The 27,968-nt window shown below is 41.0% G+C and overlaps 1 protein-coding gene and 1 long non-coding RNA gene across 3 annotated transcripts in view; one reads left to right on the top strand and one right to left on the bottom strand.

Moving 5' to 3' along the window:
- The window catches only part of LOC144583119 (uncharacterized), a 31,204-nt gene extending 29,086 nt beyond the window's left edge, over nucleotides 1-2,118 (bottom strand). Inside the window, exon 1 of the long non-coding RNA XR_013536725.1 lies at nucleotides 2,016-2,118. This is a non-coding gene — a long non-coding RNA (uncharacterized LOC144583119). The remainder of the gene's footprint in view (nucleotides 1-2,015) is intronic.
- TBXAS1 (thromboxane A synthase 1) overlaps nucleotides 1-27,968 on the top strand; it is a 311,542-nt gene that overhangs the window by 279,966 nt on the left and 3,608 nt on the right. For both annotated transcript variants that reach the window (XM_020800497.3, XM_072999994.2), the window contains exons 11-13: nucleotides 24,000-24,088; nucleotides 26,544-26,681; nucleotides 27,435-27,597. In XM_020800497.3, the coding sequence (XP_020656156.3) occupies nucleotides 24,000-24,088; nucleotides 26,544-26,681; nucleotides 27,435-27,597 (390 nt within the window). The remainder of the gene's footprint in view (nucleotides 1-23,999; nucleotides 24,089-26,543; nucleotides 26,682-27,434; nucleotides 27,598-27,968) is intronic.

The raw sequence follows: 27,968 nt of genomic DNA, 5'->3' as shown, positions 1-27,968 counted from the left end.
CTCTGGAGGCAAAAATGTTGAAAACGAGGCTGTCCTACTTTGGGCACATCATGAGAAAACAGAATTCTTTGGAAAAGAAAATAATGCTCTAAACTTGCTATAAAATTAAACTAAATTCAATTCAATTCAATTCAATTGTTGGATGGTAATGTCATCCTTCTTGCATGGGGTAACGCTGTACCAAGATAATTTGTCTGTGTTTCTAATTATGTGGTTAATACTTAATGTAGCAACCAGGTAAAAAGTTTTCTATTGATTTTTCTAGGGATAACACTTCTGGATTCTGAATATGTATGTATGTATGTATGTATGTATGTATGTATGTATGTATGTATGTATGTATGTATGTATGTATGTATTTATTTATTTATTTATTTATTTATTTATTTATTTATTTATTTATTTATTTATTAAATTTATACCCCGCCCCTCTAGACATGTCATTAGTGGTGACATTTGAAAGATTAGTATTATGGGCTTTATGTAAAGACAATTTGTATGGAAGATGCTAAGAGGAAGCATTTTTCCTACAGCTAACACATGTACACTGGTAGCAAAATCAGGCCTTAGGTTTTGCACCCTCTGGTACATGATTGATTTTAAACCTAGAAGTGGCATATTTTTGGACAAATTTTTGTCCCATTCATCTTATATTTGCAGATTCATAGTCAGCTTGCCCTCGATCTCACGACAGAAAACAGACCATTTGCTGTGATGTTTGTGACTGTTTTTATGGAATTTCCTTCTGAGCGCTGTCCTGCTCCTCAATGACTTATTGACTGTTCTTTAAATGAAAAACAAATCATGTCATAGTAAAGTCACACCTAGATCCATGAAAAACCAGGCAGTCATGTCAGAACGGTGTGTTTTGGAGTTGTTTTAAGGTGAGGTTAAAGCTGTTCTATTTGCTAAACATAAATTCTTCCTTATTTTGGCATGCTCTCTGAGCTCTTCCTAAATTTACCATTATGCCTGCTTCCTTTGTCATCAGTTCTCTGAACAGCCACGAAATACAACTGACTCCAGCTGGTCAATAATAGTAATAATAGTAATAGTAATAGCTTCTCTTTCTTTTGTGGTTTTTTTAACTGAATGTTGTTGAGTTAAACCAGGGAAGTTGATTTAAACCAGGCATTCAACTATACTCTGACATTTGCCCTCTTCTTGTACTTTTGTGCCTACGCCTCTCTGTGTGTAATAATGCCAAGTCCACATAATTGGAATTATTCTTCATAGCCAAAGCAAAACAGATACAAAAGGAAGAGTTTGTGTCTCGGAGTGCAGACAGTGCCAACAGTTATAAGTCTTCTCTCTGCATACAAGTTTTAATGGGAAGCTTTCTGACCTGTTCTAAAAATGGATAATGATTGTAACCTTGAGTAACTATGATCTGAAAGTGGGTTGAATAAGTGTTATTGGCATTTTTTTTGGGGGGGGGGGGAAGGACCTTTTTATGTTTTAGAAGGAAAGCATTGTTGATAAAAACCCATAAATGTGTCACATTCTCAGCTATATTCCCTAAATTACAGGGTTTTAACATTTTTCATATGTTTCTCACACACCATTACATTAATTCACCAGGATATAAAGATATTTTTAAAGTCCTGCCTGATATGAAATTAATATTCTCTCTGGATAACTACAGTTCCCAGTGCAAGCAAACAGAAGCTGTCTGTACTCAGTAACCTTTTCAAGATGAGGATTTTAGCTGGAAAGTAGGAGTGGGGGTGCTATGGGCTTCATCGTACTAATGTCAACCTGGCAGATTTGAATGATGCTAGACAGATATTTTGGCAATTTCCAGCTGCTTTTAACATGCATTGATCCTGCATGCCAAAAGAGGTAACTACAGGATCTGTCTTTAGACCATACAGTTAGAAGAGTATTTTCACATGTAGCGGAAAACACTTGCAGTTCTACATATGTACACAGTACAATATTTGGTATAGCTCAGTGAGTTGGAGCACTGGGCTATGGAATCAGGGGCTAAGTATTAAAATCTCCACTGTGCTTACTGGGAGAGAAGCCAGCTGAGATTGATTGATTGATTGATTGATTGGTTGATTGATTGGTTGGTTGGTTGGTTGGTTGGTTGGTTGGTTGGTTGGTTAGTTGGTTCCATTTCTATATTGCCCCATTAGTATTGTTGCTCTCTGGATGGTTCACAATAGACAATAAAACAATACACTAAAAACACCATAGAATAGATACAAAGATACAATAAAATACAATAAGCCCTAACTAAAATTAAAATATAATTTAAATAAAATTAAAGTTTAGATAAAAAATACACAAAACCCATTTGAACATCTCAGGACAATAGTCACACTAGTGGAAGGCAGTTTTGTATGATTCAGTCTTAATTCATTTCCTCAGACACAGATGATGCCTGGTGAGCCTCTGTAGGAAGATTTTTCCAGAGAGAAGGGGTCACAATTGAGAAAGCTGTTTTTCTAGTGTTGGCTTTTTTGGCCTCCATCTCAGTTCTTACCATCAAGAGTGGGTGGGATGAGTAGCTATTTTTTGGGAGAGACATTCTGCCAAATATTGAGGTTCTAAACCTTTAGGGTTTTTATAGGTTATGAACAGCAGCTTAAATTGAATAGAGAAACTAACAAGGTGCCAGTGAAGGTGTGTCAAGATGGGAGAATATGTGTTTATATCTGCTGGCGCCTGAAATCTGACTGGCCACTGCATTTTGGATCCGCTCAAGTTTCCTGATCACCCGGAACACGTGGCTAATGTAGTTACATGCCCTGCCACTCCACATGATCTTAAGCCACACAATCCTAGAGCACCAGTGGAAGGACTGGGAAACCACATCTGAATATTTGATACCTAAAAAACTATGGGAGTGTCACTGTAAATTGCAATACATTGGGCAGCCCATAATATAGACATCTCAGGATGTCTACATCTCAGGATGTTTTACATATAAAAACAGGGGTAAAAACTTTCACACCTCTTGAGAACACACACCAACCAAATCACAGTGGCTGCACATATTCTCAGTGGCTACTTCCTGACCCATTTATAATTCTGAAAACTCCCATAGAGTGAGGTGAGGTGGGATGGGATGGCAAGTCAAGTTTAAATTGGTTAGGTCTTGGAGAGATTCCTAAAACCAAGGAGCTCCCCTGGGCCACATGTATGAACTATTCTAGGAATGAAATAGCTCTTCCCAACATCTGTCTCCAATCTGGCAATCATTGGTTTGGCTTTCTCCCAGCTTCAGTCTCCTCTGTCTTCTCTTCCCTGCAGCTCCCATCTTGTGGGTCTCTTCCCTCACCCTCAGTCTATTGGTTCTTTTCCTCCAGTAGTCTTTGTCACCTACAGAGTGCTCCCCGCTCCCCACAGGTATGAGTAGCCAGGTTGCATGCTGTAATGCATGCTGCACCTGAATCACTCTGGACAAGTCTACACCCCTTTCTTCAGCTCCATTATCTCTCTAGCCTCGTACTGTCTGGCTTGTAGGCTGTAGTGCTTATGTACAGGCACAGAAACATACAGGAGTACACCCACAGGATGATGGGCAAGCTATGAGAGTTTAGAGCAGAGATCATGCCAGTTATGCATACAAAGATGGATATCCATCTTTGTATCCATCTTGGTATGGGGGCACCAGCACTGCTAAGCCACCCCACCTCTCTTAAACAAGAGGAAGAGGGAACAGATCAGGCCAGAAGAAATAAAAAATGTTCTAGGACACATCCCAACATACCTGGGCCTGACATATTTGTGCCACCTGCACCATGGATATCAATTACCTTGGGAGTTGGTGCCCATTCCAACATTGGAGGCATTCAAGAGAAAATTGGACAACTGTCTGTCAGATCTGCTTTGATTTTGATTCCTGCATTGAGCAGGGTGTTGGACTGGATGGCCTTGTAGGCCCCTTCCAACTCAATTATTCTATAATTCTGTGACTCTATAATCTATATTTGGCAAGAGGTCTGTATGTCTATGCCTCCCACCCACTCACGTTTATGCTTTCACTTGGAGATTTCTGGATCAGGGGCAAGGTAACTTACATCGATATGGTCATGATAAGTGCTTGTTAAATTATTCCTTTGCTAACCTTTGAGGAAAAAGATTCAATAACCTCTTTCCACAAGTTGTCGTATTGTTCGGCTCACTACAAGTTTCTTTCTAATGTTTATTTATCTGCCATTTTTTATTGTCACTTCAAGAGCTTTGCTCCCCGGGAGCAGACTGCTCAGAATTGCAAAATTCAGCACAGAAGTCAGGTACGTAGATGCTCCAACCCTGTGGTATGACAGGTTATCATGAAAACACCCTTATATATGGAATCTGATTGTAGGAAACCAAGAACAAGAGTTTTCGGATTTGATACTTTTTAAGCAAAGAGAGAAGATATGGTAGTGTGAGCAGAGACGAAGAGTTACAGTTAGAAAGAAACTAAGTTAGCCAACTGACCTAGCTTTTTTGGGTAACTCAGTTTAAATTTTATTTCAACTTAAGCTGTACAAGATGAAGGAAGAGGGGGAGGAATTCACATATGCTCCAGCCCTGGGTCTGGTTTTGGGGGGGGGGGTAGACTTATAGTGACCATAACAGGGTTTCCAAGGCTTTGGTACATAATTGTAATAGGAATGTTGGTGCCTGGGGCTTCACCGGTTAAGCTTGGATCATCCACGGAGATAGGTGGGAAGGTAAGGGATGCTTAGACTGGAGCATATGGTGGCCATTCAAGTTCCACACTGAACCCTCATTCTTTGTGTTTTCTTCTGCTTGGAGGTTAGTAGCTGCAGATAGTTTGAACACTTGGGTTCACACCTAGACAGAGCAAACACCGACACCGACAGATACAAATCTGTATCTTCTTTTGTTTTCTCTTTTTGGTAGTACGCAATTGGTCACCAAAAGGGTAATGCCAGTGGCATTAACTATCCCAAATAATGGTAAGATTTTACAAAGGTCGTGTGGGAGAAGGAGGATATTAGTCTCTCAGAAAAGAGGCCTATATAGCCAGTATTTCCACTGCTTGACCCTTTGCCCTCTCCTCTTCGGCTCAGTTTATACAACCATTCAGAGAGAGAGAGAGAGAGAACAAGGTAGTAGAGGCAGCTTCTTCTCCTTGCTCTTGTCATTTCTCACCAGGAAAGTGTAAGCACACAACATGCCAGTCCTCATAATCATCCCTCTCAAAGAGAATCCAAAAAAATGCAGGACAACTGCGTTGGTCCATATTTCAGCAATTTATTTCTGCATCTATAACCAATAAAATCAGTTCTGTCAATTGTCCTCTCCACCAGGAGCTGGTCTTTAGTAAAGATACCGGTTTGTTGTTGCTCATTCAAGACCAAGCCACCTTGGTCTTGGGTAACTTGGATTACAAGAAGAATTTCAAAACAGTATGGCAAAACAGTTGATGGGAAAAATCTTCCCCTCTAAGATTATTGGCTAATCCTGGAGGGGAAAGGGAAGCTGAGGTGCATGTGAGTGGCAGATGGTGTCATTGTCTTTGCTGGTTAAAAAGTCCCAGGGCTTTTATACATCATTGCTTTTCAGTTGTTTTGAGAGAAAAAGCAAAACAATCAAATTGAAATTAAAAGTGATCCCTCCTTGTAGATTCCACTTTCAAAATACCAGAGACTGATGTCTTACACAGCTTGGAATTCTTGTGCAGCTCAATCTGTTAAGATTCTAGCAGTATGGATTTTCTTCCTTGTGGGCCCATTTGATCCAAATATCTTGTCACAAAAGGATTGTTCTATTCTTCTATCATGCATACTATCGCTAGAGTATCTTATTTTGCTCTAATGGAGAAGTTTGTTCTGTATATAGAAAGGGCTTCTTGAACAGGAGGCCTTCCCTCTAACATTTAGAATGGCATCCTCCTCCTCCTCCTCCTCCTCCTCCTCATCATCATCATCAGGAAGTATTAATAACACATACCATTGTTCCCATCACCACCAGCACTGTCTTAAAACCACCTTTCATCCAAAAATATCAAGATGGTATGTAAAACAACCGATAATGCATAAATGTAGTGAAAACAAAACAGAATACAGAAAAAATACAGTCATAAAAGCAAGAAAGGCAAGAAATCCGCTCAAAGTGGTCGTATAGACCAGATGGGTGGAATACAAATCAATCAATCAATCAATCAATCAGTCAGTCAGTCAGTCAGTCAGTCAGTCAGTCAGTCAGTCAGTCAGTCAGTCAATAAAATGCAGTCAAATACAAAGAAGTCAACTGACCATCTAAAATTTCCCAGGCAAATTAACCAACAAACAGTTTTAAACCAGGTGCCAGGAAGATTTGTGTAGGCACATTTCTGTTGATGATTTTAGTGTGCAGAGTGTCTCTCTTCAGCTGCTAGAAAGTGGAAACTGGCATCTCCTAGGCCAAACTTACTTTATCGCTTTTGACTTGGATGTCAGGGTGTACATGTATGTCCTTCCTGTTTTGCCTCTGGCAGCAGAATATCTTCAGATAGCTCTGTGTGGATGAAGAGGATATTCTCAGCCGGGTCCTTCGATTTAGAGATAGTGTGCACATGAAGAAATAGAGTGTTACATGTGTCTCGGTATTCTAGGGCGAGCATAGGTCCCAGTTCATTTCCAAGAGGGGACAGGACTACTACTGAAAATCAAGGGCCACCTCTGAGGCTTAGGGAGTATCTTAATCTTAGAACTGCAGAGCTGGAAGGGGCCCTATAGATCATTAAGTCCAGCTCATGCCAAGGAGGCACAGTGGGCGAATCGGAATTCCCAGCTTCTGGCTTCACAGCCAGATACTTCTATGCATTTAGTCCAGATAAGGGCATATCAAGTGCTTATACAGGTAATACTTTTTATGGGCAGTTGAAATTGCTTTCTTCTTATTGGCGCAGGGGCATTAGTTACCTTCTGGAAATAATAATGGGATGGCTGTGGGGCATGGAGGGAGCTGTTTGTTTCCAAAGGAAGCTGCATTCTCCAGTGTAGGAGGAGGACAACACACTTACTTCAAAGACAATGCCTGAATTGGTTGGTTTGAAAGGAAATGATGGGACTTTACTTGAGTGAGTTATTACATTTCCAGAGATATTTGAGCACTAACCTCCATTACTGAATTAAGAATTAGTAAAGTAAACAGAGAATGAGAAACAGTCAGAAAGAGAAAGTATCTACATAGAGCGGGTAGAAATAAAATCATGTAACTCTTGCGATTGCTATTTACTTTGTGCCTTCATACTCTCATTCTTTTGTTGTATTCAGCAAATCAGAGCCCAGGAAAGGTACCATTTTGGATTACAGCACCCCAAATTGCCAATAATTCTGTAGCCTTAAAAAAAAAACCTTGATCATTCCAAGCTCTGGAGTAAGTGCATTAAGGCAACACATTTTTCTCGACCTTTCTACACTCTCTTAAATTCAGAATCTTCATTTTTATTTGAGAGAGTTCCTAGAGTTTTTGTTGTTTTAAGCCTTCCCTTCTAATGAATCAAAACATTGTTGTGATTTGCGATTCCCTAGCTCTTAAGAGTGCTGTTGAATGTGTATATGGATATGCATTTATCTGTCTGTCCATCTATCTGTCCATCTATCTTCTTTCTATCTGCCAAGCAGTCTTCTAACTTCCTGCAGTGACATAGGTATTTTTCTTCCTACAAACCATGCCAACAGTGTTGTTGTATGCCTGTTTCCTTGGGAAGCAAGTTCCACTGTGTTCAATAGATCTGACTCCCAGGTAAGCATGCCCAGGATTATGATTGCGGTAACCAAATCTAGAAACGCTGTTCAACTCTCTACTGCAGAATCTGATAATACTATGTGCTCTCTAGAGAGAAAAAAGTTTGATTCCCCACCCCCGCTTCATGCTCATAACGCTACAGAAATAATAAGCACCCTTCATCAGTCTGATGGGCTCTATTTATATATCAAGTCAGGAAAGAGGGGGAGAGGTTGGGTAGCTCTTTCTTCTGATTTAGGATTTTGACTTTTTAATTAAATTTCCTCTCTCGCAATCACCCAGCTGTCTGGCTTTGAGCCATAGATAAGTAGAACTACACCTGGGTAGGATAGCGATAGAGCTACCAGGAATTTTGGCCGGGGGAGCAGAGATGAGGCACCTAGCAGAAATAAAACACTGTGTCTGCAAGAAAGGGGGAGATATGCCTAAATCAAAAGCTTCCTTGTTAAGGCCAGTGCTCTGTTAAAGGACACCAGCGATAATCCTGAACAATATATTCTAGACCTAAATATTTTGCAGATCCCATGTCTTATATTTTTGCTTTGCTTCTCTGTGCATTGCTGCTGCTGCTGTTATGTGCTCTCAAGTCAAGTCCAACGTATGGCGACCCTATGAATAAGCAATCTCCAAAATGTCGTGCCTTGCTCAGCTCTTGTAAACTCATGCCTGTGGCTTCCTTTAGGGAGTCAGCCCATCTTGTATTCGTTCCTCCTCTTGATGTGCTCTAAGACCCATTCATTCATCTTTCTGGCAGTCTTTGCAAGGCTCTTCTCCAGCACCACATTTCAAAAGAATCAATTTTTTTTTTTGTGAAAGAACATAAAGACACGAAGCATCTCTCTCTGAGCTCTGTGTTAAAAACGGTGGGAGAGGGAGCATGAAGGCCGTATGCTCCCCATCTCCATGCTTCCAAGTTGCACCAAGAAATTATGCAGATATTCCTTGCTGGAAAATCTGGATCCTTCTAATGCAGGGACAGGAGTACAGTACTACTTTTCTACAGCTTATAAACTCATCCATTCTCTTTAGATAGACCTTGGAAGCATAGGATGCTGAAACATTATTCATACTTCCTCTCTCTCCTAGCTTCTGGTCAATGTGCAGAGCAGGAGGGAATCTTTCCTGCTTCTACATCTGCTGTGATGAAGGAGATTTGACAGTGCACATTCATATGCAGCCAAGGCTTACGAGTAATTATTAATTTCCTCATCACTAGGTATGTGAAGTGTTGCCTTCTTGACATCCATCTTTTCGTGCCTCTCTCCCTCCCACCATCTAATGCTGTCTAGCTAATACATCCACATTCTGGCAATAAACAGAATTTAGGTCTGACAGGTCTTTAAACCTAGCTGAGAAAAACAGAACATCCAAATTTTATCAAGGATGTTGAAGACAGAACATGGTAGTGGGAGTCTGTGTCCGCTGATAGGTCCCTGCTAAAATATATCCCATTAACCAGAGGCCACTTGAAATATTACAACTTCCTTGTGCAAGATATGCAATAAACGTACACACAGTATGTGTAGCTTACAGGTATTGAGCAGCAAACCATTCATGAAACAAGTTTGTAATAAAAATATTTCTACTAGTGTTTTTCCCTCCACTTCAGCAGAAAAGTGCCAGGTAGACCAGGGCAAACTGTTAGATTTCCCTGTGAGGTGCAGTAGATTATTTGCAGTAGATTTTTGACTCCCAGTTGCAAAGAGTCTGAGTGATAAATGATCCTACTCATACTACTGAAATTAAGAAAGTGTGGGGTAACCAGGAATAGGTTGCTGTGCAGAAGGACTGTGACCCCTGTTTAATTCTAACTGTCACAACAAATTTCTTTAATTCTAAATGTTAAATTTTTTTTGGTGATTTAAATCAAAACATTGATTTTTTAAAAATTCAAATTGTGGTTTAAATCAATCTTTTTTTTAAATTCATTGATTTTGACCCACCCTGATTTTAACTTACCTTTTATTGTTAAAACCTTTGAGTCTGATTTCAGAGCTTTGCGTTAGACTGAACCCATCATTAGAGTTTTCCCTTCTGTAGTCCTTATTTTTCCCTCGTGTTTTATCATGTTTTACTGTGATGGCCCGTGGCTAAATACAATTAAAGCCGAGTTCAGTTGACTACAAGAGCTCTTAGTTCAGCCAACTATCTCCCTTCCTTAAAGGCCTTCATTGTGCATTTTATCTATTCCACGAGTCTATGAATTATCTATTCCGCTATTCTACAAATTATCTGGAGAGTCTGCTATTTTACAAAAATCTCTGGAACACACAGAAGTTATGAAAAAAAGAAAAAAGCCATGTGTGCACAGAGTGAGCAAGTGGGCGTGCATTCTGCCAGGATATTTGGTCCCTATCAAGCAGGGATGATGAATCTTTGGCGCTCCAGATGTTTTAGATTGCAACTCCCATAATCCTTTGTTGTTGGCAATACAGGCTGGAGGTTCTGGGAATTGTAAGTCAGAGTACCTGGCTGTTATCTGCTCATGGCTTAAAAATCCAGTTTCTTTTTCCAAATGTATTTGAATCAGCTCTGAAAAGATACCATTGTCAGTTCTCTCTCCCCTGGCATACAATATTATGAACATTTAATTATCATGTTTTCATTATATCCCAAAATGTTTTGTTCTGACCAGAGGACAGGTTTGCTCTGGGAGAGTAAACCAAATCAGGATCATGTTGCCTGCCTAGATGTTTTTAGGCACCTCCTTTCTTCTGCTAGGGTGGTAAAGGTTTCCATGGTTGTGATGTAGTTACAGCGTAATTAGAGCTAGCCAGCTGTCTGTGAAATAACCAAGTGTGTTTATCTGTGCAATGGGGAACAAGGTACTGTAAAAGGGAAAATCATAAACAGATGGGCAGGCTGTCCTGTGGGGTTTGGGAACAGGGAAGAAAAAGAGTAGCTCTCGCAGAGTGGGCACCAGTCATGGATGTTGACGATGATTTTGCTTCATGTCAGAACAAGTGTTAGTTCTTGCACCACTGTTGCTTGAAAATGTTCTGCATGTGGGTGAGTCAGTCGTAAGACCTATTTGCTCTACTAAACCATAGGTAACAGAATGTGGTGACAGTGCAGGCGTAAATCTGCAATCTCATTGTGGGTGGCAGTCTGTTCCCCTAGTGTTTCCCATCTTGGGGGCCACAACCCCAAAGGGGTTACAAAGTGTTTTCTGGGGAAGGGGGCAGATTGTAGTCCTTGTTCAATAATTTCTTCCATGGACCAGATTTCTTAATTTCATCAGGACCAAATTTTAAGTCCTTTAGAGGCTCGAAGCACTGAAAAGCTTATGGTGCCCCTATGAATATGACATGTCCCAAGGTTTGAAAAAAAAACTGTAATGTGCACATTATATGCGTGAAAATATGACAATTTAATGGTATAGCGTGTGGCAAAAAAAGAGAACCATATACAAAATCATACGTACAGTAAAATTACTGGCTTCCAGCCAAATCGTGCACTTTCATGCTTTGTAATGTAGACAGATTTTGTCAAAATCTGTAAACTGAAAAGCTCAAACAAGAGCTAAAAAATCCTTTTGGGGTATTTATTCTTTGTGGCTGTTATTTCTTTGGCTTGCACATATAGTGCAAAGGCAGCAGCCCTTTTTATTCTTATCCCTACCCAACCTCCCCAAATACGGAAATAAAAATTATGATGAAGATGAGGACTGATCATTTCAGTCAAAACACAAGTTTTCTCACTGGGTGAGTCTTTATACTTTTGTGGTTTTACTGGTTCATATTCAATTCCTTTAGGTAGGTAGGTGGTTTTCCTGGGGCTTTTGAGGAAACGGGGGAGAGAGCTGAGGGTGAGGGACGGGTGGATGTGGTTTGTTAAGGACGGTGCACTATTTGCACCATGGTCCATGGTAAATCCAGCACTGAAAAAAAAACCTCAGTGGTGCCCCTTCCCTTGTTGATGCCCTCACCGTGTGCTTAGTGGTTAATCTGGGGCTGCCTTTTAGAGTGTGATATTAAAGTTAGTATGTACAATATGTGTATGTATGAGAAACAGGCCCATTTCGAGGGCCAGGAAAGAAGCCTCTACTTTTTCAGAAGGGATGACTTTACCCTATCAAAAAAAAGTATTTTTATGCAAATATGGTGGTGGTGGTTGCAGGTTACTTGGTTATTATTATAAAAGAAGGCTGCGACATAGAAAAGGTTCCGAACCACTGCCTTAGAAATTTTCAGATGCATGCAGCCACTGAAAACACTTCAAGAGCCATGGTGTATCTGCAGAAAGTTACCTCATAAACAGCACTAAACTGAACTGAGCTATGGAAAAGATTGCTAAATCATGTTGCTTCCTCCAGAGCCTCATATGTATGAATATTGACAGAACTGCAGGATTAGGTTCAGAGCTGTAGCTGATGTGGCCAGTCCCCTAGGAAGGTCAGCCACAGAAAAAAAAAAATTACCAGTGCTATGCCATTCTCCTGTCCTGCAGAGAACTCATGCCCAAATACATGCTTCTTCTCACATTTTATCCTTACAACAAACCTGTGAGGTAGGATTGGTTCAAAGGTGTAGGACCATAAACTTTGTGGCTAGGTGGGTGTTGAACTAAAATCTTCTCTGTCTGAGATAATCCAAATTACTGTCTCAGTCTTTCTGTCTCTCCCTCCTACTCTCCTCATCTCTGTTTCCTCGTTGATATTTCATTGTTTATTCTGCTAATTTTGGGCACAGGCCCAAGAGTATTGCAATACACCAACTCTGCAAGCCCAACTTCAAATATTTATCCTGTATATTTCCATAAAGCAAACAATATTTACAGCGTGATTCTATATTTGTTTACTCAGAAATAATGTACTTGTCTGAAATCTGACTTTTATTCCAAGTATGTGTAAGATTGCAGCCTAGTTGTGTTTAAGATGAACAAGAAAGGAAAGGCATATTCCTCAGGCCAATTTTCCCTTCCAAAATGTGACTGCCTCAGTAATAGGATCCTGGGCGGGCAGACATGCAAATTAAGCTTGTGTTTAACTTTCTAGTGGCTCCAGTATAAAGCATGTTAAAAAGAAAGACACTAAAGGTAAGAGAACACACATGCTATGACAATCCAATGTCTTTCACCATTTAAGGGAACACTGTTTCTAAATATGAGCTAAGCATATTATCTAGTTTGACCCACAGAAATCCACAGGTTTTTAAGCAGTGATTCCTAACATTTTGAGTGATTCTGCCTTGAGTGTTTCACTTACAAGCTCTTTTTCTTCTCTTCTTCTTCTTCTCATTCTATCTAAATAAATGAGAGATCCAGTTTATACAGGACAAGAGACATGGACCCGGTAGAATTTTCTAGAAGAAACAATGTTGAAAGATGAGGATCCCTATTTTAATTCCTTTTCAAAGGGAATATATTTGTAAAGCTCCACTGAGGAGCTTTTCTCAGGCTCAGATTCACTTGCCTTCCTCTCCACAAATTCCCTAACTCAGACAATTCTGAATTAAGGGAACTGACCTGAAAAACAGGGAAGGAATTTTGGTAAGCCCTCTGATCTTTGTCAAGCCAAGGAGGAATTGATATCTTCCTTTATGCTCTTCTTGGACGTTCTCACCTTCCTGTCAGGCACACCATTGAGCAGTTCTAATGAATTCCATGAATAAGTGTTGACATCATTCAGCAGTTGGATCAGTGGCCTGGCTGGATAGTTTTCTGAGTTATGCTGCATTGGGATTTCATTTCCCTATTGTGCATCCCAGAAGAGGAGCCTCTGGCCTTGGGCAAGCTGCACAGTCCTAGGATGCCCCCAGAAGAAGGGAATGGTAAACCAGTTCTGAGTACTCTCTACCTAGAAAACCCTTAAAATGGCCACTGTAAGTCAGAATTGACTTGATGGCACACTGTTATTACTATTGGTTATTCAGTGGATCTGCTCTTTGTTGGGAATGGCAAAGAAAACTGGCCCTTGTGTATTTGAGGTGGTGCTCCTTGAGATATGGCACTAGGACTAACCTAGAATGAGTGTCCATTCTAGGGCAGACTAGACAACCTGTGATTGCTTCAGTATTATTGGATTGCTACTCTCCTCAGAATTGGCCCACATAGTCAATGACAGTGAAAGCTGGGAGTTGCAGTTCAAAAACATCTGGAAAGCGGCAGATTGCCTGTCTCGATCTAGGGCATTTTTACAGTGGCAGTTGTGGCCCTGGTTGTTACAGAGCTTATGGCACACTTGTAAACTTATTTTGGATTCAGGAGAGGTTCCTTAATTTGTGAGTCTGAAAGACCACTTGTGAAACTGTTGCGGGCAAACTTAAGCCAGGCATTTCAAACATCTGACCTAACTTTCATCCTCCCGTGCACCAAAACTTAACATTCATGCCACCCCAGGGAACTCTGTTCTTACACGCTCAGAGCTTAAAGTCAGTCTTCTGATATTTAAGCACTTGATGTAGGCAGTTCTCCTTGTGTGAGACAGAGATAATATGTACTTTATAGTTCCTAACGACGTGAGCATGGAGAGGACTATTAATTATAAGAATCTCTACGAAACACTTTAGAGCACCTCAGACAAAAGGGCTATACAAAAGTGAAGAGGCATTATAAACGAGCTAAAGTGACAGAGTACAAGATATGTAATGTTTTCATACTGCTTTCTCAAAACGATGCATCCCCTTTTCAAAGTAAATAATAATTATCCTCTGTGATGGAGAGTTCTTTATTTTATTTCTTCTATTGCAATCACTCATTTTGTTCCACAAATAGGTATACTTATAAATTGAAAGAGATAAAATAAGTGTGCTTGTTTTGCGTGCATATTGGATAGGTATTTACCTATTGATATAACACATACCTGACGTATATTTGGTCTCCAGTTCAGTCTTCAGCATCCTTGGTTAGAAATGTCTCTTTGATGAAACTGAGACTGAGATACATGCCTAGTAGAACGGATCCTCAAATAGTAACTTGTGCTCCCCCCTCCGTGTTAAGTTGATTTGAGTATTTCAAATGTGCATAGTATGCAAATAGCATTCATTTGCATACAGTGCAAATTTAAATATAATGGAAGTTAGGGATATTAGTTGTCACATTGTTTTTCTACCAGTGTGTAAGCCTTGGGATCATTTATGTAGTAACTAAAGGTAAAGGTTCCCCTTGACAATTTTTGTCCAGTCGTGTTCGACTTTAGGGGGTGGTGCTCATCCCCGTTTCCAAGCCATAGAGCCAGCGTTTGTCTGAAGACAATCTTCCGTGGTCACATGGCCAGTGCGACTTAGACACGGAACGCTGTTACCTTCCCATCGAAGTGGTCCCTATTTATCTACTTGCATTTGCATGCTTTCGAACCGCTAGGTTGGCGGGAGCTGGGACAAAGCGACGGGAGCTCACTCTGTCGCGTGGATTCGATCTTACGACTGCTTGGTCTTCTGACCCTGCAGCACAGGCTTCTGCGGTTTAGCCCGCAGCGCCACCACGTCCATGTAGTAACTACAGATCAGAAAAACCCAGAACGGTGTATTAGTTAAGAGCGCTGGACTTGGAAAAGAGAAACCCAAGCTCCAGTCCCTACTTTATGATGAAGCATACCTGAGCCAGCATCTTGTTGGGGATTAACAAGCATGGAACTGAAGTCGGTGAAATGTTTGCAGCTAAAGATGGGCACAAACCTCAGTTCGGCGGTTTGTGCCAGTTCATTGGGCTGGCATCACAGGTGCCACATGTTCCCTTCCCCTAAAGTCCCCCCCCCCAGCTTTAATCTCCACTCACCAGCCAGCGCGCACTGCTCTCCTACTCCTCTTTGAGTGTTCAACCAGTCCTGCCAGGAGCACATACTTCCCTCCTCTGTCTCCTCCAGCAGCTGTCCACTCAAAGGCAGTGCTGCAGAAATCCCCTTCCCCACTTCCTTGTCTGAGTGGGTGGCTGCAGGAGGAGGCAGAGGGAAGCACACACTCCTGCTGGGACTGGTTAAACATATAAAGAGGAGGAGAACAGCAGCATGCGCCAGCTGGTGATCTGCCTGGGGGGATAATGTTATCAGGGTTGCTGTTATCAGCCACTCAGAATGTCTAGTGGGGGGTGAGAGCAGGAATTTTGAATCTGTAAAAGGGCCTGAATAGGTTGGAACCCAGTGAGGAGAAGCACCCTTTGCTTCAAGATCCTCTCTTGTGGATGGGAATACTATGTACTGCTGAGCTTCATCCTGGGCCCTTCATCTTGGATTGTTTGCCTGCTACTGCGCATGGGACTCAAAGCAGAGAAGATAAGACATTAAGTTGTGGGAGAAAGAAAATCTCTCCATAATTTAGTAGTTTTGCTTGAAGGGTTTGATTATATGTTTGGCATTTACTTGCTTTTTTGTTTGTTTTTTGAGGGGAGGAGGGATTGTAGGTTTTACCTCATGTTAAATAGAAGTAGTGGTGCCCTTAAAACACAAAAACAAAAGGAAATAAAAGGGGTACTTGTGAAAAAAAGAAAGGAAATACATTTTTTCAATGTGCATACTCCAGTAACTATTTTACATAGTTGTATGTGAAACAAATAGATGCTAATTTGAAGCTTAAGTGATTGCTTAAAGCATAGGTGTGTGTTAAATCTGATAAATAATCAGTTAAATGAATTTCATTTTATTGAACATATTTAAGCTGTCTGTGAAATGCGTCCTTTGGAAGCTAGGAGAGGAGGTTGATTGTTAGATTGGCCTGTAGGCAAAACTGTAAGGGAGTCTAAATCCATCATAGTCGAGTAAAATCTTTCTTTATATCTAGGCAGCAATAGAGATGAATTTGATTGGGCAGACATTGGATTGGCCTAGTGTGAGTAGCACTGGTTGCAGACTTTGTTGTAAGGAGTGAAGTATCTGGGAAGGCTTTTTAAGATGTGATTCTGTGGCAATGCAGGTAATCTGTTCTTCTCAGAAGTCCAGGTGTGCCAGGAAAGAAAGCAGGGAGTGCCACCTGTGATTTCCAGAGAAGATGCCAATGTAAAGTAATTTTATATGACAGTTACCACAGGGAAAAACATATGAGTAGCGCAAGGCCAGGCCTTAAGGGAAGAATTCTTCCTGAATGAGCAATAGAGAATGCCAGCAGCAGCCTATAACCAGAAAAGCTGTGAAGCTAAGCCCCAGGAAGCCAAAAATAAAATAAAATTTATGTCAGAAGACATTTCAAATTGGGAGAAGCACATGTCAATCCCATGTAAGATAAAATAAAGGATACCTATAGATCTGTTTGATTTGAGCACGAGGGAAATATGCAAGTGAGAATGTTCGTATTCTTGCGTGTACAATAATTTTCATATTGTAGCCACAAGCTTTGTACACACCTGCTTGATTCTTTATAGAACACAACAGCAGGTCCCTCAACATCAAGCCCACCGCATGCCCATAAGCCCTATGGATGACCCTCTAAAGCTGACAGTGGGAGTGGGGCACCAAATACACCCTTTAGCAGAGTATTGTCTATTTTGAGGACAGCCCTAAGCCCAAGAGACACAAATGGCAAATGTGTTTGCTGCATGACACACTACAGTATGGAACAGTAGGGGGCAGGTCTGTGCTTCTGTCCTAGATTAGGCATCCTTCAGTCTCGAAAGACTATAGTAACGTGCTCTGAATGGAGGACTTGGAACAGTGTCTAGTGTGGCTGAGAAGGCCAATTCAAGAGTGACAATCCCTTCCACAATGAAGACAAATGCAGTCTGTCCCCGGTCCAGGTCACTGATTTTGCAGCTTTCAGGACTGCCTCTTTGCCTCGGTCTGCTGGACAAGGGTCTCTTCAAATTGGGAGAGGTTGTCACCAGACCGAACTGTCCTACTTCTGTCCTACTATGGAAATAAACAGGAAAGCCTTGGCACACAGGGACTCTTTAAGAGTATCTCGGTGCTTTAAGATGAGAAAGAAATGGGAAGTCCAAGCGTAATTGAGAGGCAGGTGATGAAATGTATATGGATTACTCCAACCAAAACTTGACATTTAGCTCTTGTCTTGTTATTGGCACAGAAGCAACATTCTCTGATAATTACCTTGGAATATCCATTCTCATCTTAATTTTTGCACCAATTGCTCTCCCTCTACTTCATATTCCATTGTCCATTTCTTCCTGACTCTGCCATGGTTCTCAGCTGGTTCTTATCTTTCACTGTCTTCAACGTGTGTAGGTAGGATTTAGAAGAGAACTACTGTAGCACCATCCTAACCGCTGGATCAGCATCTACAGGTTCACTTAACCACTGCCTGAAAATATGAAATAAAAAAATCCCCAAAATACATATTTATATGCATTTTCTCCATGTGTGTGGCATCTCCTCCCACTTCCTAACATTTAGAGCCCTGTTGAGGCATTATGCCTGAAGCCACGTAGGAGACTAAAAAGGGGCTGGGGAAAGAGTCATGCTTGGAAGACCAACTCCTACATCATATTCCCGCCTGGAAGCCAAGGAGATCTTCATAACACAAAGGTCTGCAGGGGGGATTGTAAACTATTTGGCTCAGTCCTCTTGCAGTACCTGTGTGATCTGGGGCTTTGCCTTATCAGGGCTTCCAATTGCGTAGGCACTTTAGGTACACTGAGCTGAATGTGCTTACAGCTTCTACTTCAAGCCTTCATGTTCTTCATGAGAAGGTTTCAGTGACTTGAGGCTGCATAGGGCTTAGGACAACTCTCCCGTCTTCTGTCTTTTTGTCTGTCTGTCCAATCAGCCCCACCAGATCTCATTCTAGCACTGAAAAAGATTTCTGGGAAGATCCATAAAGAAGTTGCATCCAATTCTGCTTCCTTCTCTGTGAAAACATGATTCAGGTCCTCATAGGCATTAGGAATACAGGGTTATTGCCTGGCTCCTGTGTCAAGAGCCTGCAGAATAGTTTCTCTGCCCAAAGTAGGGGGAGTAGATTGGATACAACATACTGTAGGTGCTTTGTGGCACTGTGGTTAAATTGGAGTGCAGCAGTCTGCTCATGACGGGCTCCAGGTTCACTCAGCCTTCCATCCTCCTGAGGTTGGTCCATTAAGTACCCAACTCTTGGGGCAGGCGGGCAATATGTAGCCCACATAATAAAATTGCAAACTGGCCAAAGAGTGCTTTAAGTGCCAAGGGGCGCTATATAAGCAGCACACTTTGCTTTTTGCTTTTGTTTTGTTGCTTATATTTATTCCACTACTCCCACAACACTTCCTCCTGTGCCTTATTATAGCAGTGGTGGCTGCTGTAGGATCAAAACCATGTCAGTGTCATCTCCTGCTGTGTGAGGATACATTACTGTAAGTTGTAATGTTTACTGCATTCCTGATAACATACATGCTGTTCCACCCCCCCTCTCTTTGTGAGTCCAGATGCAGGGAAGATTGTGCCTTCAAAGTTGTTTAAAATGAATAAAACTCTCAACTCCCCTTTCAAAGTCAGATTCCCCAGTGATGTTGCGTATTCTTGCATTCTGGATTGATGTGATGGACAATCTCTTTTCCTGCACAATAGTTTTCATTGTTGGGGAGGCACACATGTTCATACTGGTGCTGATGAGTTTTAATATAAACATAAACCTGCGGAAAGGAACATTTTATTAAGCTAAACACATGGGCTTTTTCTATTTGCAGGCTTTCATTTAAAGTGCTGTCACCTCCATGCTACAAATGCCAGCTAGGGGATAAATGATTTAAATTTATCGTCTGATTTTTAAATGGTATCACAACTATCTGCTGAGATGGCAAAGGGAAGCAAAAGAGGCAGGAGATCTGAAGACAGCTTACTTAAAAACATCTAAGGTGCCAAATCCTTCCACAGGAAGCAAATAAAACTGTAAGGCAAAAATGCTGTAAAATTCTTTGGAGAGGTCTACCCTCTTTTATTTTGATAACTTCCTCTGCTAGGGTGCTGAGCTGCTTTGAGTTTTCTCACTAGTTGAATTTCCTCTTTTTACCTCCGCCCTTCTGGAATGCTTTGCCGTTCATAATTTTCTTCCAGCCCAGTGCAAATGTGAGGCATGCCAGATAAACATAGAGCTCCCCCCCTTTAAAAGCCAGTATCCTGTTCCTAGTCTCAACTACAGAGTAGAGCCATTAATGCAATTGCTAAATAGTAAGTCAACACTGATATAAATCCTGTTGACTCAATGGGTCTACTCTATTTGGGACAAACAATAAGATATGTACTATACTGAGTGCTTAGGAGGCTCTGAAATTATTCACGGGCCTGAAGATCTGCTTTCAAAGGTGGGGGAACCCACTATTGATGGGTAAAGAGAATCTGTAAATAGCCAAGTAGAAACAACTCATTTGTTGTAATTAATTCCTTTTCCCAATAAGATTATCTGAGACAGATTATCTAGATCCATTTCACTCTGGCTTCAGGTCTGGTTATGGGACAGAGATGGCTTTGGTCACCTTGGTAGATGACCTACGTCGGGAACTGAATAGGGGATCTGTGCCCCTGTTGGTTTTGCTGGACATCTTAGTGACTTTTGATGCTATCGACCACAATATCCTCTTGACCCTTTATGTTATTTAACACCTACATGAAATTTTGGGACCGGCAATCCAAAACACACAAAAGATTATTTTTGGATTCTTTACCATTTTATCTTGAGTTTAGGGCTGATGGTCTCCCCACTCCACACTCCGCGCAGTCCAGTTCTCTTGGGGCTAATGAGTCAAAATAGAGGTGGAAGGGCACATGTTTGAATGCCTCTTACAAAAAAAAAATCCTGAACACTAGTAACAGAAGCCCTTTCCATAAAGCCAAGTAGCATGGGAGGGAGAAAGCTAGGCTGGAATTCCTCTCCCGTCTGTGCTTCTTTTCCTGCAAGTAGAGAAGCTTTAGTCATTGGAGAGAAATAAAACATATGATTAGTCACCTGTGTTCTGTAACGCCGTACAGTCTCCAGAGGACTGTATTACCAGGTGCTTTCTTTCTGACATGTTCTTAGTCAGTCACATAATCAAATTTCTACACTAAATCCACTTAACTCGGCCATGATCATCATCTGCATCAGCCAGGATTTTTGGACCTCCAGTCTTTAAATAGGACTGGTATGCACGATGAAGCCTCGTCTGGCCTGTGGATGGACACTGTGAATCTACTACTACAGATTCACATAGTAATCTACTATTACTGTCTCCCCACAGGGTTTCTAAGGATAAAACCTGGGTTTTATCACCCAGGTTTTATGCTTGGAAATATATATATTTGCAAATCCTGCTCAGAGTGCTGGCCTGCCTGTAACCCTTGCATTTATCAATAAGGATACTGCAAAAGCTTGCGGTGAAGTGCTTCTAATATTGCCCAACATTATCAAGTTTCCTTGACCTCTGTTGGCCTGTGTATGAAATAGAGCTGGATCTAGTTTTGTTGGTAGATTATCTGCGCCTAGAAGTTGGCAAAGGTCAGACATCCGGCTTCATTCTTTGATCTCTTGGTAGACTTTGATCTGCGTGATCCAGAAATGTTGATGGCATTTTTTTTGCTGACTGGGGCTGAAAAACATTGAAATGCATTTTCAGAAGGACAGTGGGATTAAGAAAGTGATCCAAAATATTCAGCCTTACTTTGCCAGGCTATACATATAAAGTAAATATTTAAGCCATTTGTTCAGTATTTATTGGAGGAGGCTGTTGAATTAATTGGGCTTGCATTTCAAGGGATGTCTGGAATGGACACATTCTTGGTATCACTTTGCAACTTTGTGATCCAATAGTTAAAGTGTTCGGCTAGGATAAGGGATATCAGCAGAGCCCCATATTTGACTATACCATTAAGTTTACTGGTAACCAGTGACAATCTCTCAAGGGATAAACAGACATTATAGCGACTGTGTCTCTAAGGGCTTATTGTGCGTGTCACAGTAAGAATGTCACAGCAGGATGTCTCTCACCTTTCTTAATTTGCAAACTAGCTTGGTTTGTTACTTTCCTGATAGGTCTTTAAAACTTAAGCTTGGGATTCCATTCAAGCCTACTCACTCAAAAACGGAAGTTTGCCTGAACCATGTCTCTCCATCACTAAAGTACTTTCATGTCTTTTGACAGGTTATCCATTTCTTATCTGTGTGGGATTGTTCTGAGGATAATATGGATGGGTGGAAAATTGTGTACATGAGTCTGAGCTCCTTAGGGGAAAACATATCTTAAAGCAATTAAAAGAAGCAGTGATAGAAGACAGAGAATTATCCATTCTCCTGCAGCATTGATATTAATTGCATAAGCCTCCTCTTGCCATAGCTTCCTTTTTTTACATATGAAGCAAACCATGCTCAGAAACGGTCTGCAACCTTTTTATCCCTGGCCCAAATTCTCTTCTATAAATTAGGGCAATGTAAGAATGATGATGATACCAGCATGGGATATTTTCGATAATTAAAGAGTTTTTGCTTGTTCCTGCTGCTCATCTGACTCACATGTAATTAGTATTATTACATGTGAGCTGTGTGAGCCTTGGGATGGAAGAAAGAACTCTTAAATTCCTGAGAATCTTCATCTGCCAGTGACTTCATCACCTTTAACATGGATGGCAATTTAACAACCAGAATTTGTTTACAATTAGCCATTCCTATTTTCAGAAGAAAAAGAAGAGGGAGACAGCCACATAAGTCAGGGCATCTTCTTTGCAGTTTCTTTCTTCTCTCCCTGAATCAGGTGATTATTGTGCATTTGTTGATAAATATTGTTGGGGAAGGGAGATGATGAGATACCCCAGGAAGCCAAAAGTTCAAGTGAAGCAAGGATGGACAATTTCTCGGGATTTAAGCCACAATTATCTCAGACTGTTTAAAAAATGTTTGGATTATCCGAGTACAAATTATCTTGTAGCACTTTATTCTACATGAATGTCTAAGACCGCTGTTTGAATTTAAAGGACTCTGCTTTATTTCCCAGGCTTTTTGCCTGAAGCTCTGCTGCCCTCAGCTGGCAAGACTGAGCTGCAAATTATGCTGTCACTGCATGTAATTTCTTTAAAACAGACCTTGATAGAAGGAAATTAGGCTTATTATGCCTTCAGGCCTTTCCCAATGGGAAAAAAGTGGGCAGGTCTAAATCACTGTGTAAGGCTAGAAAAACACGATTGGTCTCAGGTTGGGGGAATATGCCATCCTCACTCGTTGCTAATTATAGAGGAGGAGGAGAATATCATGGGAATTCTGGCAAAGGAGCACTAGATATTTTAATGCCTAAAGCAGCAAATCCAAAATGGCACTTATTTTATCCCACCCACATGCACTGTTCAGTATGAGGAAATGGGAACATAGGAAGTTGCCTCGTTTTGAGGCAGATCATAACTCTGTCTTGCCCCTTCCTGTCATCCCTGCCTAGCAGCAGTAGCTTTCTAAGGGTTGAGGCAGGATTCTTGCGTCAAACCCTAGATATAGAGATCTCAGAGGGTGCTTTAAGCGCTTTGGGTAAATCTAAAGTATGTAGCAGTGAGCTTTGTTCTGCTTTGCAATTCTCTTGGAGTTCCAACTCACTAGGCCAAACTCTTTTGAGCTTCCAAAATCGGACTAGACCAGACATTTGCAGGGTGGTGCAGAACTGCAGGGAAAGGAGTAAACAGCTAGATCCACCTTCTTTACCACTGGGGGAGGGCATTCCCTGTGCAGAACTCTCCTCTGAGTACTCCCATCTAGAAAACCAGAGGAGGGAATGCTCTTTGCTGTTTCTTCCCTCAGTTTCTTGCTCTTGCACCACCAACAGCACCCCTCTGGGAGGGTCCCACAGATGCTTTGGAACAGATTAGGCCTTACGGCTGCAGAGCTGAAAGGGACCTTATGGATCATTGAGTCCAGCTCTTGTCAAGGAGGCACCGTGGAGAATCAAACTCCCAACCTCTGCCTAACCCACTGAGCTATCGAGCAATTAATGGCAGGGGGATAAGAGATTAGAAGGAGTAGGTTGACCTTTGACTAAGCCTGCGATCTAAGGAAGGCATTGTTTAGTTATTACTTTTAGACTCTGACTTCCCTACAATCAGTTTGGGAGCAAGACGTTTTGTGGTGTTGGGTTAGTCCTATTTTATCTTTATAATACCCTTGTGAGGTATTGTAGGTTAGGCCAAGATGGCAGTAGGGTTAGAACAAGATTGGCCTTTCCCAGTTCTGAGGCCAGTGAGAAAGGACTCAACCCCCAGCTCTGTTTGGTTTAAATCCAGCATATTCACAACTATGTCACAGTGAGCATATATTTAATGAAGATTTTATCCTCTACGTTTTCTTCAGTGATCAGAGGAAGCAGTGTATCGTGGTATCACTGATTACAAGGACGAGGGTCTACAACTCAAGCCTTCCTAGAGGTGGCACCCAGGATTTAAATCATTTGTCCTGGGGAATTATCCAACTAACCAAAATGATTTTTTTTCCCCTAAGGATACTCCTGACTACCAGAACATACATGAACTCCTTTATTTAGATATGGTGATAGCAGAGACGCTTCGCATGTATCCGCCTGCATTCAGGTTAGTAAAAACAATGGATAACTCTTTTTGGGGAATGTATTTTTGTTTATGCCATGTTTTCCCAACATGGCAGTGGTTGGATCTGCCTTTTGTGCTAGTAGAGATAAACTTTTGAAGTTTATTGATGGTTTGCTGATGAAATCTGATCTGTTCATCAACTGCTTGTGAATATGATAACAGAACATCCTGATAAACATCTGTGTATCAGAACGCATACTGTTGAATGCTATGTAGTCTTGTTTCTACTATATTAATGGAATCCGTTACATTGAAGCAGGCTACTGTAAAAAAGATAGGAGTATTTGAATTGGAAAAAACATTGGATTTATTGCAGGGTGCTAAGAATTTCTTGGATCAAGAGGGTAACCAATCAAGAAGTAGACTTTTCTAAAAGGGTGGGACAGAAATTTAATAATAAATAACAATATTAAGGAAAATGTATAAAGACCAAGAAATCACAAAATACATAAATTGCAGAAAGCTAGAATACATTGACTATGCAATGAGAACAAAACATAGAAATAATTACAGTTCATCATTAAAGGATGGAGGGGAAAGCAGTGTAAATGGGACTGGCTGAACAGTCTTGGAGGCCGGGTTCTTTAGAACTGCCACCTCCAAATTCAGAATAGTCTTGAGGATGTCCAGACTCTAGTAGCAGAGGAGGAAGAACATGAATCAACAGAGATGGGGGAAAAAGCACACACACATACCCATTTAAAGTGGCAGCAAAGCAACAGCAAGGGCAAGGAGCAGTGAAGAAGAGAAGAGGCATGGTTGTATTAGTGGATGTGAAAATGTTGGGAAAAGGGAGAGATTAACCCGGCACTTAAAGGTAATTATGCCTGGGGAAGCATGACCTTTGATCAAGAGAAAGCCACAATCTTTGGGGAGTCAGGGGCACTACGGCCAGCTTCACCCAAAGGAAGGCATTATCTAAGGATCTCAATGTATTGGAGAAGGCGGTCTTTCAGATAGTCTTGTCCCAGACTGTTTAGGGTTTTATAGATTGGAAAGAAAGCTGAGCCAAGATGATGCTTGTATGGGAGTAACTGGGGTTTGTTAGACAATTGTAGGTTGAATGTGTGCCTGGAGAGATGGTAAAACAGTTGAGAGGTATGGACAAACATTTCTGAATGGAACTGTGGGCTGATTGGTTGGTTTAATTTCTGGCTGGAGAGATGCTCTTTTGTGTATAAGGGTGTATGTACATAACAGAATGAGATTTGAGAGAGAAAGCGTGAGGTCTGCTATTAGTCTGGTTTTATGGAGAATTTGTGAAAAACAGTGTATTCTTATGGAACCTGTGTCAAAAAAAAGCATCTATTTATCTGTCTACATAAAGAACTGCATGTGTTTAAACTATGAAGAAAATAAGTAATCAGGCATATGGCTGTATGATAAAGAACTAGACTGCTTGAACATAGTTTTTATAAGTTGACTGAACTTTTTTTATTCCCTTCTGCTTTATAAAAATAAATTTCATTTCAGTTTTAAAACCCTGTTTATTATTTTTAGAGATAGTCAGGCTTTGCCTATGGCAGTGCTTGAACAGCAGTGTAAAAGGGAACACAGGCCGTATTCACAGGTTGAACAGCAACCTCCATCTTAGCGGAGGGGGTTGAGGGTGGTGTCAGCACACACACATGGTAGAAAAGAGTAGCCGAGGGCCACACTTGCCTCAAAAGTCGTTTGAAATTTAAATATGAGAAGGCATTAGAGGTCATGAAGTAAAAAAGGTAAAAAGACCTCTTATAAAGAAAAATAGCTTAGGCTGGTCAGGGTGCAGAAGTAGCCCTTCCAGGATCCAGGAGTAGGCGTCTAGAGGTTTCTCACACCAATAATGTTCAAGAGGTAGAAAAGAATGCAACCACCAGCTGCCAGAAAGAGCTGCGATACTGTGGGTGAATTAGAGACCCACATCCTGTGTTGTCCCTTTGCCCTCTGAAAGTTAATCAGATGAGCTCGACCTCCCCCCCCCCTCATTTGATCAATCCTTATTACACATACCATGTTACAAAGCAAACTTTCTTCTTGACTGAGAATTTTTGCCTCAGCCCCAGTACTTTCAATGGGGCTTGAAAGGGGATGCAGTCTTTTAAGTATTGGCAATGTAGCCAATGTAGCAGATAATTTTTGCAGGTGATTTTAATCTTTTTCAAGTTTTCATCTTTTCATCTTTTAATTTTATTTTAATCCAGATATTGTTTGTCTTTTAATATTTAACTTATTGTGTTTTTAATTGCGTGAATGTTAATGTTCTGAGCCGCTTTGGGTCCCTAGTTGGTTGAAACGTGGCATAACAACAACAGCAACAACAACAACAACAGCAACAACAATGGTGATGTACAGAGTTGCTGTTCAAGAATTGTAAGGGAGAAGACATCTGAAGGTGGCCTTTTTCCTTGCACTTTTACCTTTGCATTTCTCAAGTAAGCAACCTTTGTTCTCCTAGATTCACCCGGGAAGCAGCTAAAGACTGCCTGGTATTGAAACAACACATACCTTCTGGTGCTGTAATAGAAATTGCTGTTGGACACCTCCATTACAATCCAAAGATCTGGCCAGAACCTGAGAAGTTTCTACCTGAGAGGTATGTGGGCTGCTGCTTTTCCTTTGCTCAAGTTAATTGAGATCAAATGCTAATGGTGAAGTGAAAGAAAGGTAGGATGGAGGTTGATTCATGACATTGTAATACAGTAATAGTTCACTTGGCGGACCTAGATTTTAACTTGAAGGTTGGTTGGTTTGTTTTTTAATTATATACGTGAATTGGGAATCTGTTGTCATTAAGCAGAGCACTTTTTTTGTCCTTAAGATACTTGGTACAACAGCTCCCATAATCCTTGTCCATTGTCAGCATTGGTTCCCTGCCTCACTGTATGTCTCTTAATGCATTTTTCATGCTACATTTTTAATGATGCTGTGTTCTGACCGAGAACTAAATCTAAATATTATAGCAACAGATCTAAATATTATAGCAACACAATTACTGTATTTTCTCTTGTAAGCCTGGCAAGTTCATAAGATCTTTGGGAGAACCCTTTATTACATTTGTAGACTAGTCTTCCTCCAGTCTCTCTCTCTCTCCCCCTCCCCTCTCTTTCTAACACATTTATTATGTGTTAGTGTCTTTCCTGATCCTAGATGTTCTATTATTTGTCACTGTTTTGGTTGAAAACTGACAGGAGTGGTTATACTGTGTGCTGTTTGCTTCTGGGTACGCGCCATGTTATCTCCAGAATCTTATGAACTATAAAGATACTCGTTTGTCACTGACCCATCCATTTCTTTCAAAAAAGATGGCCACCGCTCATGCTGCTTTTTAAATCTTCTTACCTCCCAGGTTTACAGCTCAAGCCAAGCAAGAGCGCCATCCCTTCTCTTATCTCCCCTTTGGGGCTGGCCCTCGCAGCTGCATTGGGGCAAGGCTGGCATTGATGGAGATAAAGATAACATTTCTACGAATTCTGCAGAAGTTCAAGTTCCAGGCCTGCCCCAAGACCCAGGTTTGTACCTGCGCTGCTTCCCTGAAGACACATTTCCGTTTGGAGAGCTAGCATTAAAAAAAAGAACAGTTGGTAAATAGTTTTTCAGAAAGGGGATCTGTTTAATATGTTCTCAGCACAGCTCTAGACTACACGGAATCATGAATGTTCATACATTCCACTTTCATGGAATGCTTTTGTACTGTAAAATAGTTAGGAGGCAAGTTCTGAACATTTGCTATGGATTTACTATACATTCTAGGAATGGGGAACATCATCTAGGGAATGTCTCTTATCTACCCTTAATGGAGGATGATGGTCAAGCCTACCAACCTATGCTTTTCCCTAAACTAATTGAGAGTGGAGGCAGATTACACCCAACATATGCCCTA

The sequence above is a fragment of the Pogona vitticeps genome, chromosome 5 (assembly GCF_051106095.1).
Source record: "Pogona vitticeps strain Pit_001003342236 chromosome 5, PviZW2.1, whole genome shotgun sequence".
NCBI lineage: Eukaryota > Metazoa > Chordata > Lepidosauria > Squamata > Agamidae > Pogona > Pogona vitticeps.
This window is presented reverse-complemented; position numbering and strand designations above follow the sequence as displayed.